The sequence below is a fragment of the Thermobia domestica genome, chromosome 3, assembly GCF_964235325.1.
Source record: "Thermobia domestica chromosome 3, izTheDome1.hap1.1, whole genome shotgun sequence".
Classification (NCBI taxonomy): Eukaryota; Metazoa; Arthropoda; class Insecta; order Zygentoma; family Lepismatidae; genus Thermobia; species Thermobia domestica.
In genome coordinates, this window is record NC_137456.1 from 276267501 (window position 1) to 276286791 (window position 19291).

General features: G+C 36.0%; 2 protein-coding genes across 2 annotated transcripts in view; one reads left to right on the forward strand and one right to left on the reverse strand.

The window, feature by feature from the left end:
* The window catches only part of LOC145681076 (xaa-Pro aminopeptidase 3-like), a 37129-nt gene extending 27319 nt beyond the window's left edge, over positions 1–9810 (reverse strand). Inside the window, exons 1-2 of the mRNA XM_081752435.1 lie at positions 9656–9810; positions 7005–7147 (exon numbers count right to left, since the gene is read on the reverse strand). Coding sequence (XP_081608561.1) covers positions 7005–7147; positions 9656–9701 — 189 coding nt within the window. The 5' untranslated portion in view covers positions 9702–9810. The remainder of the gene's footprint in view (positions 1–7004; positions 7148–9655) is intronic.
* Positions 9811–9860: 50 nt separating this feature from the next.
* Nup54 (nuclear pore complex protein Nup54) overlaps positions 9861–19291 on the forward strand; it is a 132910-nt gene continuing 123479 nt past the window's right edge. The window contains exon 1 of the mRNA XM_081752431.1: positions 9861–10091. Coding sequence (XP_081608557.1) covers positions 9932–10091 — 160 coding nt within the window. The 5' untranslated portion in view covers positions 9861–9931. The remainder of the gene's footprint in view (positions 10092–19291) is intronic.

The following is a 19291-nucleotide window of genomic DNA, read 5'->3' on the forward strand; positions in this document are numbered from 1 at the left end:
TGAATGAAATGAAATATTTAAGTTTTACGTCCCACGCCTATGCCGTGTAGGCTAAAGGAAACCGTGAAGATGAGAAATGAATGAAATAGTAGAATGAAGAGAGTGGGAGGAAACGGGAGAACCCCGAGCAAACCTACGCACATGGTGTTTGTCCACCATAAAGTTTATTTGGCTTGAGCGGGGATCGAAATAGGCCCTACGTATCAGAGGTAAACCCTCTACCACTTAGCCACCGCGGCCCCTAGTGATAATTAAGATATAGCTTTCAAGCTTCCTGAATTAACTATGATGTTTTTATCTTAGGTATTTTCGAAATTATAGTTCAATAGACGCCAATAAATTATATATCAGTGCGCAACCACGTTAACAATTCCACGCGCTTCCAAGTGCTTATGACCATAGTACCGGTTATGCAAGACAAAGTGAGATGGAATGTTAAGGTTGTTATGTACTGATATACAATTCACAGGCACCTACTTAACTACAATTTAAAAATTAAGGTGAACTGAATACATCGTAGGTTAGAAGTCCAAAATACCTGAAAGCTATATTTTAATTATCTAGCTACTGTTGTTCACTTGCTTAGATTCAGGAAAAAGGTAAGAAGAAATAGTATTGAATACTAAGGAAATTTAACACCAATAATTCGAATACGATAAGCATTACTTCTGCAATGAAGGAACTAATAAAAACATTTCACAAGCAACGTGACTTCTTAAGGGACGCTCACTGAGGACTGCGACAGCTGGTCGCTGAAATGTTTGCGTTGAATTGCTAATTGAGTGCTTTGGGAAGAATTTCTTTGCTTATTTAATATGCATTCTTTACGTTATTAAGAATAAAAGAACAATTACATTTCTTTTAAATTATGATTTAAGTTTCTAATTGTCTTTATTAACGGCTCGTTAATTAATTTGATCTATTTAATTTGAGCCCACTGTCCGCAAAAATGCAAATTTGAATTACAAATAAAATGGATGAAAAATCTAAAACCAGTGAACATAGGTATACGAAGTATAAAGGAAATAAATGCTATTTTTCTTATATATTATTGAACACCGACCTCAACTTTGAGAGTGTGTGGATACTGTAGAAAAGAACCGGCTAACGCAGTGACGGCATATTTACATGGTAAGCCGGAGAGTCCCCTTCGATCGCCAACCCACTTTTTTTTTTTTTTTTTTTTTCATTCTTTGTATTTCAATGCTAAATATATTTCTTCTAATTTCCGAATTACGTGATACTCAACACTTACATAGCCAAAGAAATATACATACGAAAGATATGTACTATAAAATTAATCATCTTGCACAGTCAGAAACAATATTAAGTATAGGCTGGAGGTATAACAAATAATAGATCCAACCTGTAATTAATATTGTTTCTGACTGTATAGGTAGCCAATTTATATTGCCAATAATTTGGGAATAAGTTTATGAATCTAGAAAATGATTTCAAAAAAATACTGCCAGTTTTCCAAAAGTTATTTTCGATTCAACCCAATTAATTGTTGAATTTTCGCTGCTACACTGGCAATATTTTAACAATCACAAGATAAAAGATGTTAGTGAGGACAGGATAAAAGGAAAATTACCAATATATATACTACATGTAAACGTGAAATAAAAAGTAATAGAGAATTTTGATAAAATAAAATACCAAATCGATCCATTTACGATTGCAGCTGTGGTTGCAAAACACACCACACTCCCTATATATCATCAATACAAATGAAAGTAAATTCCATAATTTAAATCCGATTAAAACTACTCGTTAAGCAAAACAGTACGATTATTATAAAAAACTAATATCGTGTAACAGTTTGCCAACTATCCACTTGGCTTCATCAGACACCATAAATATGAAATAGATATTTATAGCGTCTGATGAAGCCAAGTGGATAGTTGAAGAAACTGTTACGTTATTAGTTTTTACAATAAACGTACTGTTTTGCTCAACGAGTAGTTTTAATCGGATTTAAGTCCATAATTAAGTGGAACTTCAGTAAGGAGAAAGGCTAGACACAACAATGAATCTCTGCACTCTGTTTATTTGCTGCGATGTTTGGCACAAGTGCTGCATGAAATGTGAATGTGCAATTTAATAGAACAGAACTACACTGCCTCTGACGTAGAATCGAAACCAGGCCCCTCCACAAAAGGATAAATACAATAACCACTCACCCAGAAGAAAGGCATTATTTCACTGTTCAGAGATTAGAATGTAGAATATCTTCAGAGATTAGACATATCGTCCTCATCATATGTAATTTTTAACCGAGAGAATGCACCCTAGTGGGTACCGTTCTTGTCTTTAAATCGGAAGGTCCTCGGTTCGAATCCGAATTCTGGCCATCCTTACATTTTTTTCAGGAATTTTCTTGCCTCACCTGGCAAATGCCGGGATGATACCTTTAAATATATATTATTTTAAATATCCCAGTGGGGACTATTCTCAGATGCTATATCTGGAAGTTTGATTTAAAATAAATAAATAAACAGAGACTTCAACGTTGAAAATATTCTCTTACCTCAAGCATCCGATAAAATACAGTGCTGTGAACTGTTTCGGAGCACTCCTCACTCCTTCGTCAGCGCACCAAGATGTGAGATGAATGTATTTATATATATATATATATATATATATATATATATATATATATATATATATATATATATATATAAACGCAGCCTATTTTCATCGTGTCAATAACGAACTTTATAAAACAACAATATTGTACTAAAGGCAAATCCTAACCTAATTTAAATAGCAAAACGAAGCCATTTCAGTACCTATGTCGAAACTTTATACATTGTATAACGAAATCCGGGAAGACTTTAAAAAAATTATTATAGTACAAACAAGTAGCCAACAAAGAGTCAAGTTGTAAGTTTTTTCTCATTGTTGGTGTTACGTGTAGTTCCATATATCTTTGCTAGATGGTGTCATAATCAAGATGGTACTATTTTCTGTAGCTGAGAAGGCTTTCAGCGTGCTAGAAGTTGACACAACAAAGAGTGCAACGCATGTCCAATGAAAATTTAAGATGATGCACGGAAAATCTGCACCATCCACAACTGGCATGTAAAGTTTGTTTCTAACTGTGTGTGTGTGTGTGTGTGTGTGTAGAATAGAAGTGATCAACCAAGTGTGAGTGCAAATGACATTGAAAGAGTACAAGAAACATTATTTCAGAAGGAGGCTGAGAAAAGCATACGCAGCTTCACGTGAGTTGGAAATCTCAACAATGACTGTGTGGCGTGTTTTGCGTAAAAAAAATTAGACATGAAACCGTACAGACTACAGTTAATACGAAAGTTATATCCTAAAGACAAAGATCAGCGATTCTAGTTTTAGTGTGTACTGCTGATCAAAGATGATGCTTTTGTGACTTTCAATTTTTTCGGACGAGGTAACTTTTCATACAAATGGGAATACACAATTTTAGAACTTGGGGAACAGAAAACCCTCATAATATTGTTGACTTAAGCAACAATCTAACAAAGGCAGGGTTTGCCCAAGTGGGCCCAGCCCGAAAAAACCCAGCGGGTTTTTTCGGGTTGGACCCACCTGAAAAAACCCGCCTTAAACCCCACCTGGGCTTTTGAGCTTTTTGTTAGTATATTATTGGTATAACTAAGGTGATCACATTGAAAGTTATTTTTATCAGATTTTGAACTTTCTTTAGGCGAATTAGATGCTTTTACTTTAAGGTGCACAACAACATTCAACATGGGACCTTTTTAAAGTTCTGAATAAACTGAATGAATGAATATATATATATATATATATATATATATATAAACCTTCTCTTAGCTTGAGATAATTATAGAACAAATTAATGTGTGGATTATGCTTATAGCCTATTTGAAGTAAAATAAGCAATTTTATATTTTAGAAAAATACTTTCCGTGAATAGTGTGCTTGCTGACTCGGCGCCGCCGAGAGACGTTATCCCTCATACGTTGACGGGTTTAAGGTCATAGGTACCGGTACTAGCAGTAAATATGTAAATACATTACTTCTTACCTTTGGTGGTAACAAAAGTATTCAGTAAAATTTGGTTTTCCAACAACAACAGTCATTTGTTGCTACCCTTCAAATAAGCATTCTGTAGAATCAACACCAGCAATAGCGTAAAAAAATTGTCAAAATTAAGAAGCGCAATGCTCGGAGCTCCCAAGACTACGTAACGCTTACTATTTTAAGTGCTGAATTCAAACTTCAGTATTAATGGAAGTTTCGATGTACAGTAAAGCAAGCTGCATTTTCAGGGAAAACCTGTCGTGAAAAAAGTGTTCGGGAAATTCCCGCAATTGAATGGGCAAAGCATCGGAAATGAATACTTCAACAATAAAACTATTTATTTTACTCTGGAAGATGTTTAATCTCATTATTACATTTTGAAACATTGACTTTATAACATGTGAATTATAGGCCTATCTTTGTTAATTGTTTTAAATTAATTTTCGGAAAAGAATAGGGTTGGTTTTTCACCGGCCTGGCCATAAATATTGCTGTTATTTTGATTAAAGCCGGTGACCGGTGCAAACTTCTTACCAGCCCATTTATGACCGGTTTTTTCAAACTTGAGTTGAGTTGGTTTTGAGTTTAACGTCCCTTTTCAGCAGCGAGGCTATATGAGACGTGGACCTACTGATTAACGTGGAATCCGAACCACATGAGCTCCCGCCGAAAATCGAACCCGAGTCTCCCGCGCCAAAGGCGCGTACGCTAACCGCTTAGCCACGGAGGAGCTCTTTTTCAAACTTGTATCTAGTTCAAAGTATAGATTTAAAAAATGACTTTCATTCTGTAAATCCAAAACTCATCTTTCACCATCTATCAACGATTAATATATTTTGTTCATCTGCTTACATAATTTTGAAGAGATGACAGGGACTGTATCACGGAAAGTTTGAAATTTATTTGTAAGGAACTTTATACATTTATTGAGAGTAAAAAAAGGACTTCTTAAAGCAATTTCCTATAGTTGAAGTGTAAGCTTAAAGAATTAGTTTCATTTTACAAATCCAAAATTGTCACGTAAAGATTAATTTATTCATTTGTTTCGATAATTTTAAAGTAGTAGTGATAAATACAAAAAAAAAAAAAAAAAAAAAAAAAAAAAAAAAAAAAAAAAAGATCAATGCCGATTTCAGTTTCTCATTTATAGTAAGGATGGCCAATTCTGGAATTCGGAAAAAATTCTGAATTCCGGAATTTTCCGAAATCCGGAAAGTGAAATTTCCGGAATCCCGAAAATTTTGGCCATTCCTACTTTATAGCATCAGGTTTATTAGTGAATGTATTAAGGATATGCAGAATACAAATACTAATGCACTTTTGTTCACGATAGTATTTTCCTTCCCATGGGGGGGGGGGGGGGGCGAACAGAGATACATCACACTTAGATCTATATCATAGGGAATTTTGAGGGGGTGCCGGTTTTTCTACTTTCCATAGTTGCCAACACTAGAAAAGAACCGTCTTGCAACAAGTGCTCGGGAAATTCCGTAATTGAACGCACAAAGCATCGAAAGTGAACTTCAGCAATAAAACCATTTATTTTACGTTGAAAAATATTTATTTCATATAAGACATTTTGATGAATTATGTCTTTGTTTCAAATTAATATAGATATTTGGTATTCATATTTGGCGAACGTCACTGAGGCTCCTGGGATGATCTACATTTGTTCGTTTGTCTGCCTGTACTACACAGTGTTCAACTTTCGGTCTTTTAAATTTTCAGGATACAAACTAGAGACACACTAAATTTTCTGCATAGATTTTGGCGGCATACCAACGTAAAATTACAAAATGGCTTTTAAAGAAAATAGCGGATATTCACGCTACAAAGGGCAGTTTTCAGTGTTTCAGGTTGAAATTTTCAGAGTAGAAGCACGAAATTCTAAATTAGCTGTATATATTTTGGCGGCATAAAATTTCAAAATGGCGGCCATTATTCAAAATAGCATGTATCCATGCTACAGGGTATAATTTTCGTACTTTTTAAGTTCAAATTTTGAGGGTAGAAGCACGAGACGTTCTAAATTTGCTGTATAGATTTTTTCAGCTATCCAATAAAAAATTTCAAAATGGCGGCAATTTTTTAAAAGCAGCAGTGTATAGAAAAATGTTGCAAGTTGTGACAATGACAATCTTGAAATGTAAATCACATTTTAACATTTTTACCCCAAAGACATTGAAATATTTCGAAAAAACCCAATTAAACCCGATAAAACCCAATTAAACCCGAAAATACCCGAAAAAACCCACATGGACCCGGGTGGGTTGGGTTTTTTCAAAAATACCCGGGTTTTTTCAAACCCTGAACAAAGGTCAACGTATTATGTGCCATGTCCCACAACAAACTTTATGGGCCTTTCTTCTTTGGGGAATAAGATGTAACTGGAGAGTCTTTTCTTCAGATGTTAAAGAACTGGCTAATGCTATTGTTGTACACTGGATCAGAGAACTTTATCTTTCAGTTAGACTCTCCCGACCCCCCAATATACACATTTTCACCAGGATGTTAGGGCATATGTGAACGCACAGCTACCGAATCGTTGGATTGGTCATGGTGAAGAAACCGATCGATGTGTGCTAAAATGGCCTCCGAGGTCCCCGGATATCATTCCTTCTGATTTTTTTTTATGAGATTATGTAAATTACCTTGTATATGCCCCTTCTCTTCTATGTGATGTTGTGTGACTCAAAAGAAGAATTGAACAAGTAACACCCATAGTCTCGGAGGGCCATGTGTGGCAAGCATTGATTATCGGGTCAAACATGGCTCCCATATAAAGTGTTTATATAGTGAGTGCTGTTGTAAAAAAGCTTAAAAGTTTACTCTTTAAAATGATGTATTTTGTTACTTTGAAATGTTAATCATTTGGCTTACAATATATATATATATATATATATTTGGAAAGTGTTCCCGGATTTTTGTTACACGCTGTATTACAAATGTGAATCACCCACAAAAATGCATACACTTACCTCCCCTTCCTGAGGGACAGTAGAGGGCATAGGTTTTCCATAATATACAACTCCCTTCTCCTGCCATTTCGGTGGAGCTTCTGTTTTTATAGAAGTCGCCTTAGTGTGACACGCACAACGACTAAACCATTTTGAAAGATATCCTGAAATGAGAATAAAAAAAAATGTTATATCGTGCTAGGATTGAATGAGAGTGCACCTACTGTTCCGAGTTTCCTTATGAGCTAACTCACGCTGTATTGGATAACCAAGCTTCTAAAGATAAATAAATAATACACTGGTTTCATGTTTCGGCAATATTTGAATCAGGCAATAATACTATTAACGAAGGTATAGCTAAGGTTTTCAGCGCTCGGCGACAAAGTTAGTTTTTGCGCCCTCTCCTGCCACCTTCATGACAAGCTGAATTTTAGAACATTGAAAACATGCATTTCATGGCATATTTTTATGGTATGAAGAGGGTGAAAAAAATAAAATAATTAAGGCAACAATAGTACTTTGACTATGTAATTAAATAAGAGAGAAGAACAGAATCAAAACACAAGAATACACATGAAAAAAATTAATGCATAATGATTTTACACTAGAATATTGGTCAAATGCAACACTGCAAAAACTTGAAACATTTCTCTTAATATAATAACTTGAAAAGTTAATATAAAGGCAAAGAAATAGTTTGACGTAACGTTTTAGAGGTAATTATGTAACTTCAAAGATAAAATTCTCCTTCCCTTTGCTGCTGCAAATTTATCGATTAGTTCCTCAAAATTTATGTTGTCGGTAACCTCAGCAAAGCCAAGACTACAATCTTTCCTGCCCCATGGATGTTCCGACGTAAGATAAGGCAGGTTTTAACTTGCTAAACTTACGCAAGTAGCAATGAATGTTAAAACAGTCAGTACGATCTGAAGACCAGCTCTCAGATTTGGAACTCCACCCTCATACTGCAACGAAGGAAAGCAGATTCACTGGTAGGTATCGATAGCTTAACGCAAGCTCTTATCTTGAGTAGCATTCGGCGTCCATTATTTCGATGAACATCTCCAAGTTATACAAGTCTCCCCATAAAAATGCATCTCTGTTTCAAGCTCTTTTCATTAGTTCACGTCAACTCTTCTACGTCTGACAGGAAGTCTTAATAAAACTAGAAAGTCGAATCATACCTATACCTAGAACTTGTGTTAGGTGGCCACTAAAAAGCACGAGGCTATCTGAGTCATGGCAGGAGCGCAGCATAGAGACTGAGAGGTAATGAGGGAGTGCGTCCGTAGGGAGCAGGCGCGTCAGCGAAGGGGGGTATACGAATAAACAAGGATACTGGTAGAGAAAAAAATGAAATCTTTAAGTTTTACGTCTCACAGTTATGCTGGTTAGGCTAAAAGAGACGGTGATGATGAGACATGAATGAAATGGTGGAATGAAGAAAGTGGGAGGAAACGGGAGAACCCCGAGAAAACCCACGAGCACGGTGTTTGCCCACCACGAAGTCCACACGGCGCGAGCTGGAATCGAACCAGGAACCCCAAGAATCTGAGGTGAACGTTCTACCACTGAGCCACCGCGGCCCCCTATACTGGTAGAGAATACTTATATATACAATACTTTCATTATTACTCAAAATTCATTTCAACATGTTGTGCACTGACATTAATTACTTATATTCACACTCTCATTCCTTCAAAAAAAAAAAAAAAAAAAAAAAAAGTTTTACATCATATTTTACCCATACGTTTTCTATTTGGTAGAACGGTCTGCTCGAATGGACCCATTTCCTCATTAATGACAAAACTTCACATTTTTCAGCCTAAAAATACTGGACCTACTTCGGCCAAAGGCCATATGTAAAAAAAAAAAAAAAGGTAATAGTATACATGAGAACCCCCTGTCTTCCGTGCGAGAGGATACTTCATATTATATATTTATACGTTACCAAATTAAATCACTGCGTTGTCTTCATTATATGTGCTTAACATTCTAATTTTACTTTCTAGAATAAATTTTGTTGATTTCGATTCGAAAAATGTTAAATATTTTTAAATTTATATCATGATGCAGACCAAAATCCTTGTTGCATATAATGTAATGCGCTATAGCATATAAAGTACAAGGGCAAATAGGTACGTTCTTTTTTATTTTCGTATCACTCGCGAAGTAAATGAAAGTGGGTTTGTTACCCCCTTTTTAAGTTCGTAGATACTCAATGAATAATCCCTAAAAGTATGAGTGTCCAGCTCCTTCTGCAACTGCTCCGGTCTTACGTATACTATATCCAAAAAAAAAAATAAAAAAAGTAATTATGAATATGTTTTATACATAACACAATATGCATTGTGATTACCTTCGTGAGCCGCTGTTATTCATCTGCACAAGAAATCGTATGATAAAATTCTAAATGACTCCATAAAGAATAACCTCTGAAGCAAAGGAAAAATTTATTCTCAAAATTATTACTTTATTTTTGCACTCATATGATATTCATCTTATTCTCAATCTGAATGTAAAATATATTTGACTTACTGAAAAGTAGTGACCTTTGGGAAGGATGCCAACAATACAAACACAGTGATATATTCTCTGTAATGCTATATTTTAACTGGAAAATTATCTCAATAAACATTTTACTTTATACGGTATATACATTTCATAAATACCTGTGCGGAGGAAAGGGGAGACAGCATCCTGTACAATACCAATCATCTTGCCCTCTCCATTAACCCTTGTCCAACACAATTATTTCAGCTGACTACCGCGACCGCCACGAACCGCCGCCTTGTGCCAGATGTTCTTACTACGAAACAGAAGAATGACGAAATTCGTTGTTGTTTACATCTGTATGTTCATGCTGTCAGCTGATACACAATTTTTAATATTACATCAAAGACTAAACATAACGAGTGAGCCTTTCTTTTAACATACTTGACAACGCAATGGCACTTCAAGGTGTAGTAAACACTCCCCAGCCCTTTCAAAATCAATTCACAGGAAACAATATGTTCCAAAGTATGCCAAACACAGGAAATAATTTGTTTCAAAATGCAGGAAGTACTATGCCATTTGGAAGTACTATGACAAATTCAATCCAGCAAGGTAATTTTAAACATAAACAAAGTTAGAACTAAAAATGACAGTAGTAATTGTCACGCTAATTTTAATATGTACATTATTCCGTTAGAGTCATGATCCTTACATACGTACGTTAGAGCCTTCAACCGTAGTTACTTGTGGGTCTGTAATGAAACTAATGTATTTACCCTGGGCAATCACTTGTTTCGCTTAGCCCTCCTTTCAATACTAGATTGGTTTAGATTTTAACGTTCTCCTTAGCACTGAGAATATATGAAATATGAATCTGTAGCTTAATGAGATTCGAACCAAATAAGATTCCACCGTGAATCGCTCCCTCTATGTAGCGAACTGTCATCGTCGGGGAGAGGTGGAACTGAGAGGGCGGCTTCATTCTTCATGCATTTATCACCCCTTTATTTCCATGTTCTCGCATGGCTTCTTAGCCGCGAAGACTGCTATCGGTGGCTATCGGACTCGCAGGTGGTTGGTGGGAGTCTTGGGAACTGGATGGTCCGTGGACGCCTTCCTCCAACTAGAGTGGACATGCATCCATCCCGGCCTGCTGTTGTGTGTTGTCGAATTTTTGAGTCTTTGAAAGTATCAAAAAAATTTAAAAAAAGAAAAGTAAAAAATATATAAAAGCACAAAATGATTTTAAAAATCCACACCTTTTGTTTTTTATGGGTTTGTAGGGTCTATTTTTTGGTTTGACAGTTTTTTTCTTTTAGTCTCACTTTCGTTTTCCGGGGCCATGTGTGACTGTCAAAGGGAATGGTTTTCTTAGACCCCCATTCCCGTTGACTGCGTTGGCCCCACGCTGGTCCTACGGTGAAAGCATGCTTATGAGAGAGCCAGAGAAGTTATCTTTGCAAGCGCCCTGGTGTGAAGTTGCAGCGCTCACATACTTTTCTACTTATAAATGTATATTTAGTAACAACTTTTTATGGATACTGAGAAAACTAAAATCGGGTCCGGCCTCTCTTAAAAAGCCCAAAACAAGCGAGAGTGAGACCAACTCCCAAGTAGTAGATAGTGTGGAAGAAATAAGGCCGTGTCCAAAAGTGCATAGTGCACACTTCGAGGATGCACACTCGAAGTCTACAAATGGAGTGCACACTAAATAGTGTACACTTCGTAAAATTAGCTTTTGATCAGCACTTGGTTACAGCGCCTCGTTGTGGTGGAATATGGAACATTGATAACAAAAGAAGGGAGAATTTCGCGTACTAGAAAAAATTAGCATGCTTTTTTTTCTTTAGATGAATGACTTTCCAGTTATATTAAAGATAAATAAAGCGTACAGATTGACTATATGGGGTAACCATAAAATGATTTAAGAGTTTTTTCATGTATGCCAACAGCTTCAGCTTTGCCGTGCCTGCAAATATTTGTCATTTTGGGTATTTCACGCGCAGATTAACAAGATCGGAGCATAAATGCAATACATATATAATATATATGTGCGTTGTCTTATGTGCACAATAAACTCGTAACAGCATAAAAAACACTAAACTATTGGCGATATCCTACTTTATTAGGCATGCTTGCGGAGGGAATATTTAATAATCTCCCGAAAGAAGAGTAGCACTGGTGATTAGGGCGCTGAAGACACTTTTGCGAATTAGTTTAGGTATTTTATTGCAACTGAAAGTAGGCAACGTACAAGAGCGTTAGGACACCGAGGGGAGCGGTATTTACAATAATGTGGCACAAAACTACTTTGGGAGAGGGTTGATACTGAGTATAATTGCTTCCTGTACGGTAGATTATACAACAATGACAGTATAATTGTTGTAGTTCTACTGTATTCTTTCAGTTCAGGCATACTGATTGAACTGTTTCTACCATATTGCGCTAATATTGAAGTTCCTTAGATGTTATTCTTTCACTGTGTATTTATTGATTTTACCTGGAAATCATCGAAATAGTGTCTCCGTATTCTTAATCTACAGCAAAAGTTAACACATAGAAGGATGACAAGGAAAGAAATGGTAAAGTTGAACAACATGAGAACCAAAATTACAGGAAAAAGCTATTATGTCGCTATGAAATACCAATTTATAAGGATAATGCATACTCAAGGCGGATAACCCTAATTAAAGTAGTATGGTAAAAATAACAAAAAAAAAGTGAGATTACTATCTTATAAGCCTGCTTGAATGGAGTTCTGTATATTGTATACACTTCAACATTTACGTGCATTTTACTACGCTTTCGGCGCCCTACATCTCTCTTGAAATATACTCTCCTACATGCTTCCCACTGCGAAAATGGTTATTCAGTAACGAAAGAAATCCCCTCGTCCAAATATAAACGTAAAATAAACTACTAAAAATATAATAAGAATTTTATGAAAATTAAGAGACGGTTTTATGAAAAAATACAGTATGTAATGTAATGGCTCTCATTGTTCAACTATACGGAAGAAATTATTTGTTCATAATCTTTTAATACTGGGTACAGTAATGGGATTATATGAATTAAGAGGAAGGCAAGTCTTTACTTTGGACATTTCTTTCAATGAATCGTTCAATGAACCGATTCGTAACGAAGACGGAAAAGAAAGTGCTCTGCGGGGTTCCAACCAGCCTTCACTCGCTAACACTCGCTCGTCAATATTATGTGAATTAAATATTATACTTTGGTACAAAAAGGAACCAACCTAGCTACTACCTTATATACAGTATATGGGTGAAGAGGCAAGTTCTTAAAACCGGAACCGAGAGATCAAATCGCTAAATCGAAGAATAAAAAAAAAAATGAAATGGCCATAGTAAAGACTTACTAGGAGTAATTTGTGAAATCTTTGATAAATGTGGAGAAAGAAATTTTTTATCTGTATTTCACTTTTCGGTACCTCTCAAAAATACAATGTACGGTAATTGGTATATTACAGTCTCTCTCAAGTGCAAGGAAATATGGTAGCGTTGAAAGAAATTCGTTTAGAATCAAAACTATAAAATTAGGCTTATGTGTCTATGAATTAACATTTGCGGCTGCGGCTGTAGCTGTAGCTATACAGAAATCAATAATCTATGTATACTATGCTAGAACTTAATATTTTAATTCATACACCATTAAAATTTGTCATTTACGTGCAAATAGCCGCATTACCGATAGTGCAACTATTTCAATTAAGCTACATAAACCATGTAATATTTAAGCACAAATGTCTTTATAGCATTATTAAAGAAACTATTTGTTTGTTTTCCCTATACTATTTTAAATTCTATTGCATACTCAAAGAACATAACGTAAATACATTTGCTATTTGCGTAATATTTTTATATTCGACTTGTAAAATCACTAACTTGTATGTTTATCAAGTAAATTATTATAAAATCAGTCCACAAATATATTTACTTAAACAAAAATATTAAGAATATGCCTATTAAAATTTTATTAGGTCATTCTACGAGAAATCGCCATATTAAGCACACAAGTATACTAACGTAGTGTACATCCTCGCACACTACGCACTATGCACTCGCACACTTGTGAACTTGGACCTTTTGACGCACACTAGGTGACGTCACTTCCGGAAATAAGCGTACTTCAAATGTGCACTTGTATCTTTTGGACACGGCCTAAGTATCGCGACACCCGCAGTTCGGTAACTTGTAATTAAAGATAGAGATGCTGATAGTGCCAATGCTGAAACAAACCGTCCGAGTGATATTAGGGACTTATCCCCCTTTCTTTATTAATAAAGTTATTACTTATAAAGCCAGACAGGTTAAAAATATCAAAAAATTACGGATTGGAGGAAACTTTCGCCGAGAATCAAACATCGAAGCTGCTCAAATTGATTACTGTTGGACCAGTGAACGTGTCAGTAGAACCCGACTGTCTACTGAACGTCGCTCGAAGAATCATATCGTATTAGGACCTCCTAAATGCCACCGAGTAGGAGATTAAATCGGAACTCGCTGATCAACATTTTGTAGAAATAGCTCGTCTCAAAAGTCAGGTGAACTTGTTGCTATTCAGTCACTGATTCTTACTTTCAGTTTGCATACACTTTCAGACTACATGAAGGCTGGTTATTACCGATTTAAGGCCTGTGCCTATACTTCCAGTCCCATTTTAAATGTCAACACTTCAGGCACACCAGCACGTCTTGTAATGCAAGTGCTGCTCTTTATGCGAATTGTGGCCAGGGTAGTTATATTGTGGAATCCTGTACAGCGACCAAGCCCTTTTGTGTTAACTGCAAGGGCAATCATTCTGCTTGGTCTCGGAACTGTCCAGCCCGAGACGTCATGAGAACTACGTCATGAGAAACGTATCCGAAAGCTAATGGTTGTTAAGAAGATAGGTATCTGCTGTTGATGCTAAGCATAATCTAAAAGGAAGCATCCCTTCCTCGCCTTCTGTGCCCTTTGCTACTGTTGCAGTTACTTCTTGTAAATCTGTGGCGACCCAGACGTCAAACGTCTCCATCCAAACTGGCCTTGTTCCCGACAAAAGTCTAGAAATTCTAATCCCAGTCGCATCGACAGTGAACTCCATAAAGCCCCAAGTATATTGGGGGTCTTCAGCGAACACCAGCTCATCGTTGCCCACCTCTCATCGCCAGCCTTAATCAGCATATACGCCGGCTCAATGATACGGTTCTTTCCCCCAAAAGACCAAAATTTATACCTGTTCTTAAGCCACACCTAGTTTCTTTGAAATCTGACGTCAAAAGTGTAATACAAGGCAGTACTTGAGTTTTAATTCGAGTTAAGCACCTTACCTCCACTGAAATCGGTATTGTACACGGTAATTATAAGAATAAGGTAAGCATTTCTTCATTGGTTCCTACAAAAGTTATGCATTTGTCATTTCAAAATATATAACAAGAAACCAATGAACTATTCTCCTTGTTAGGAAAATATTGTGAAATAATTATTACGATTCAGAGAATAATAGTTGGTTATTTAGAGTTTAGCATCCCTTTCTGTAATGGGCCTATTTGAGACGACCTCCAATTTAACTTTTGATCCGAACTACATGAACTCCTACCGAGAATCAAACCCCGGTCTCTTGAGCTTGAGAGGATAATAATTAAGATACTTAATACTCTATTTATTTTACCTTTACAATTCTTGTAATATTGTTTTCAAGTCGAAATTGAAGAGAAAAGAGTTAATTCAAAGAATGTTCTCCGTATCTGGGTAGATTATGAGCAAAGAAGGCTTTCTCCAGTATTTAAACATACAAAGTATTTAAACATACAAATAGATGGTTATCAAACTATTTAATCAAACCGCTAGACTATTTCGTACAGTAATTCAAATTTGTTTAATGTAAAGTTGTTTTTTTTTTTTTTTTCACACTAGGTTTTGCTTATAGTCAGATACGACTGAATTTGCGGCGAATAATTGGAAATTATATCTCTTGTAATGATAAATGTATTTTTTAAGCACAAGTCACATTTTATTTTACGTCACAACAACTGATGTAAAACTGATTGAATCTGTGAAGTGATAGGGGCTGCAATGATCGTTAATAATAATAAAGCAATAGTATAATTGAAAAAATGAAATTAAATCTTTGAGTTTTACGTCCCATGGTTATGCCGGCTAGGGTAAAGGAGACGGTGATGATGAGACATGAATGAAATGGTGGAATGAAGAAAGTGCGAGGAAACGGGAGAACCCCGAAGAAACCCATGCACACGGTGTTTGTCCACCACAAAGTTCACTTGGATCGAACCATGGACTCCATGCTCCAAAGGTGATCGCTCTACCACTGAGCCACCGCAACCTTAATAGTATAATTGTAATAACTATTAGCTGAACAATAAAATTTGAAGAAGAAAATTAATTCACTCAACTAATGAGCATCTCTTCATAGAGCCTTAGTACAAGGGCTGTTATATAAATTCTAAGCAAGAAATGTTAGAACTAGATATGTAATACTTCTAGACCGTATTGAACCTTCCTATGATGTCATATCAAATTTGATATTAATATTGACTTCTATTCTATTATTACAGGTACAGAAAGACAGAAGAGTGATCAATTGGAGAAATTGAAGGCGAGAGCTGTTATTGATATCTCCACAAGAAAAGTTTGAAGCCGCAGGAGATTCATGGTTGCAACTTTAGGTGATAGTGCCTCTTCATATGCCACAGTGAAAAGAAATGGGCAGCCGAATTTGAGAGGGAGAGAACTTCCATTGAAGATGACACTCGATCAGGAAGGCCCGTAGAAGCACTAACTCAGGAGAACATTGCTCGGTGAATGACCATCAGCAGATTGCTGAGAGAGTGGACTTATCTACTCCAAGCGTTGACCGAATTGTCACCCAGCATTTGGGAATGAGCAAAGTTTCAGCGAGATGGGTATAAAAAAAAACTTTTGATACCTGATCAAAAGCTCCCCAGAAGCAACATATCAAGGAAGAGTCTTCATCTCGTCAAATCCAGATGCCTTTCTCACTTGATTCATAATAGTGGATGAGACCTGAGTCCACCATTACCAACCAGAGTCTAAACAAAGTTCCAAGCAGTAGAAACACCTCATGCCCACACCGGAGTACGCCAAGTCAGTGCCCTTACCTGGAAAAGTGTTGGTAACAGTTTTCTGGTATTCGGAAGGGATAGTGATGGTAGATTATCTTCCAAAGGGGAACAGTTACTGAGGAGTACTATGCAGTTCTTCTACGACATTTGCGTGATAATATTGGGCAGCCGTATGGTGGGAAACTGACAACAGATGTGCTTCTCCATCAAGACAAGGCCCCTAGCCACAAGTAAATCACCGCAATGGCAGAAATTCACTATTGCGGCTACGGATTGGTCCCCCACCCATCTTATACGCCTGATTTGGCAACTTCCAACTTTGATCTCTTTCGAAAGCTCAAAAAAATTGGAAGGTACTCATTTTAACATTGATGATGACGTTATGCATGCCGTAGATAAAATTTTACATGCCTTCGACATTATTATTATTATTATTATTATTATTATTATTATTATTATTATTATTATTATTATTATTATTATTATTATTATTATTATTATTATTTTACCAGTGTCATAATACACTTAAACATCGATGGGCAAAATGTCAGGAGACTGTGTTGAGAATGTTGTAAAGTAACACCATCCATAAATTCTCTGTTACTCTGTTCATAGGTAAGCTTAGAACTTTTGCAACAACCCTCATAGGTTCTTGAGACTTACATGAAAAGATTTTAACTAGCAAGCTACCTGTTGTTGTGCAGCGTCAAGGCACCAATTAGCGTAAGTAAACTGTTTACGTGTTGGATTTTGTCGTAGGAGATCGGGGCTCGAATCTCCTTAATTTCATTTTTTTAAATGCTTCGATGTCAATTTCAATCCATACTTACTGTGATAAGCAAGTTCTTCTCCCGTAGAGAAGAAAATAGATACAAGAATGGCGGGGAATTGGAGTAGAACTATGAATGGAGATAAAGATTTTCAAATTTATTTCCTTCAACCGTTCCAGATTTGATGTTTTCAGTTTCCTTCAGTCATTTCCAAACTCGTGTATGAGCAGTGATTTTATTCTTCTCATATATAGTGAAATAGGCATTATACACTCAGCGAGTTACGTCTTTCATATATGGCACTCATTAAACAACACACTCCAAACAATAGAGATTAATTTTGAAGTGGTTAATTTTTTGTTCATCAATTGCACAGAAAGAACTTGTTTCTGTGCTTCACAAGTTTATCAACTGACTTCAGATGTTTGAAATGTTAAGTGTAAGTTGGGTTGCATCTGCCCAGGCGTTTGTGATATCACCGAAAGCACTGAACCTGACCTAATGGAGTTTTACAGCAGTTAGGGATTTAAGTACTTTTGTCGATGAGCGTACAACGTTCTTTGTACTTTAGGCTGATATCATTGTACAATAGTTTACCTATCTGATGTTACTTTTGATTCAGATACATTTCAGAATAAAAATAATGCCTTTGTAAATATTATATATACAATATATATATTCATTTTGTTATTTTTGTATATTTTGTGTTGCAATACTTCAATCTAAAGTAGATTAACTTTAAGATCTGTATCTGAAACATTATTAAATAAATAAATAAATAAATAAATATTAGTTATTGGTTTCAGTACTTGGATGGCTTGCATTCACAATGTGAGGTGGTGTTATTAACAACACAGAGTATAAAGTGAAAGTGCTATTCCCTTTTCGGCGTTCCTTCCTTCATTTAGCTAGTTCTTTAATGTCACCGTTGTGTTATTTTCACATTCCTCTGTATGAAACGGTAATGACGGACCCTATGTTAACTGCAACAGCAGACCCTTGGTGTTGATATAACACGCGAAAGCGCTAGTCATGCTGGAACCAGTGGAATGTGTTAATATTGCGTTATATTAGCACCATCATTTTTTTTCTGCTCGGAAAGTGATCTGGAGTCTCTTCCATCTTGAAAGCTCATTTAGGCGATTCATATCCAGACGAAGTGAGATGTTAAAGTGTCCATAGTATCTTTATTGTTAATTTTACGGTCAGTCTTCAGTAATATGGTGTGTTGTGGAATAGTAGATTTGTGTTGTTGAGAACCAGAAGCGGCTTGTGAGGGAAATTACACGGTAAAAATGAAAGTTCTTTTTTTTTCACTCGAAACTAAAAGAAGACAACTTTCTTAATGTTTATACATTATATAACCTTTATTTCCTTAGTCTCAAGCGTTAAAATTTTAATTTTCACCAGTGTAGCCTTCGTCACGAGCTGCCTCTTTTGAGAACCAAGAAGGAAGTGTGTTTTTGAGGGATCAATTATCCCAAATTACATGTAAAATCAAAACAGAACTTTTTGCAATAAAGAAAGGATAATGATGTGCTGCTCTAGTATAATAAAATGCCGTATAACACTTGGGTAATAAATAATTATGATGCTAGTGTGTTGACTGATAAAAGTACGCTTAGAGTGAATAGTTTTCCATTTCTTATAATGAAATGAAGCGAAATTTTAGTTTAGCACCCTATGACAAATTATTGGTGAAAATAGAGGATTGCGAAATTAATTTTTTTCTGCTTTCCTACCGGAAATCACACCCAGAATCACTGCACCAAAGCCGCACGCGTTAGCCACTAGACTAGCGGGGACAGCACATTTAATAATTCATATAAAGAAAATTTAGTTTTTAATGTGCAACTAAATGCTGCTTGTGTAAAATTGTTGTGTATGAGTAACATGCAGTGTTCGAAGTGAGACGATATGCGGTGGTATGTCATACCGCC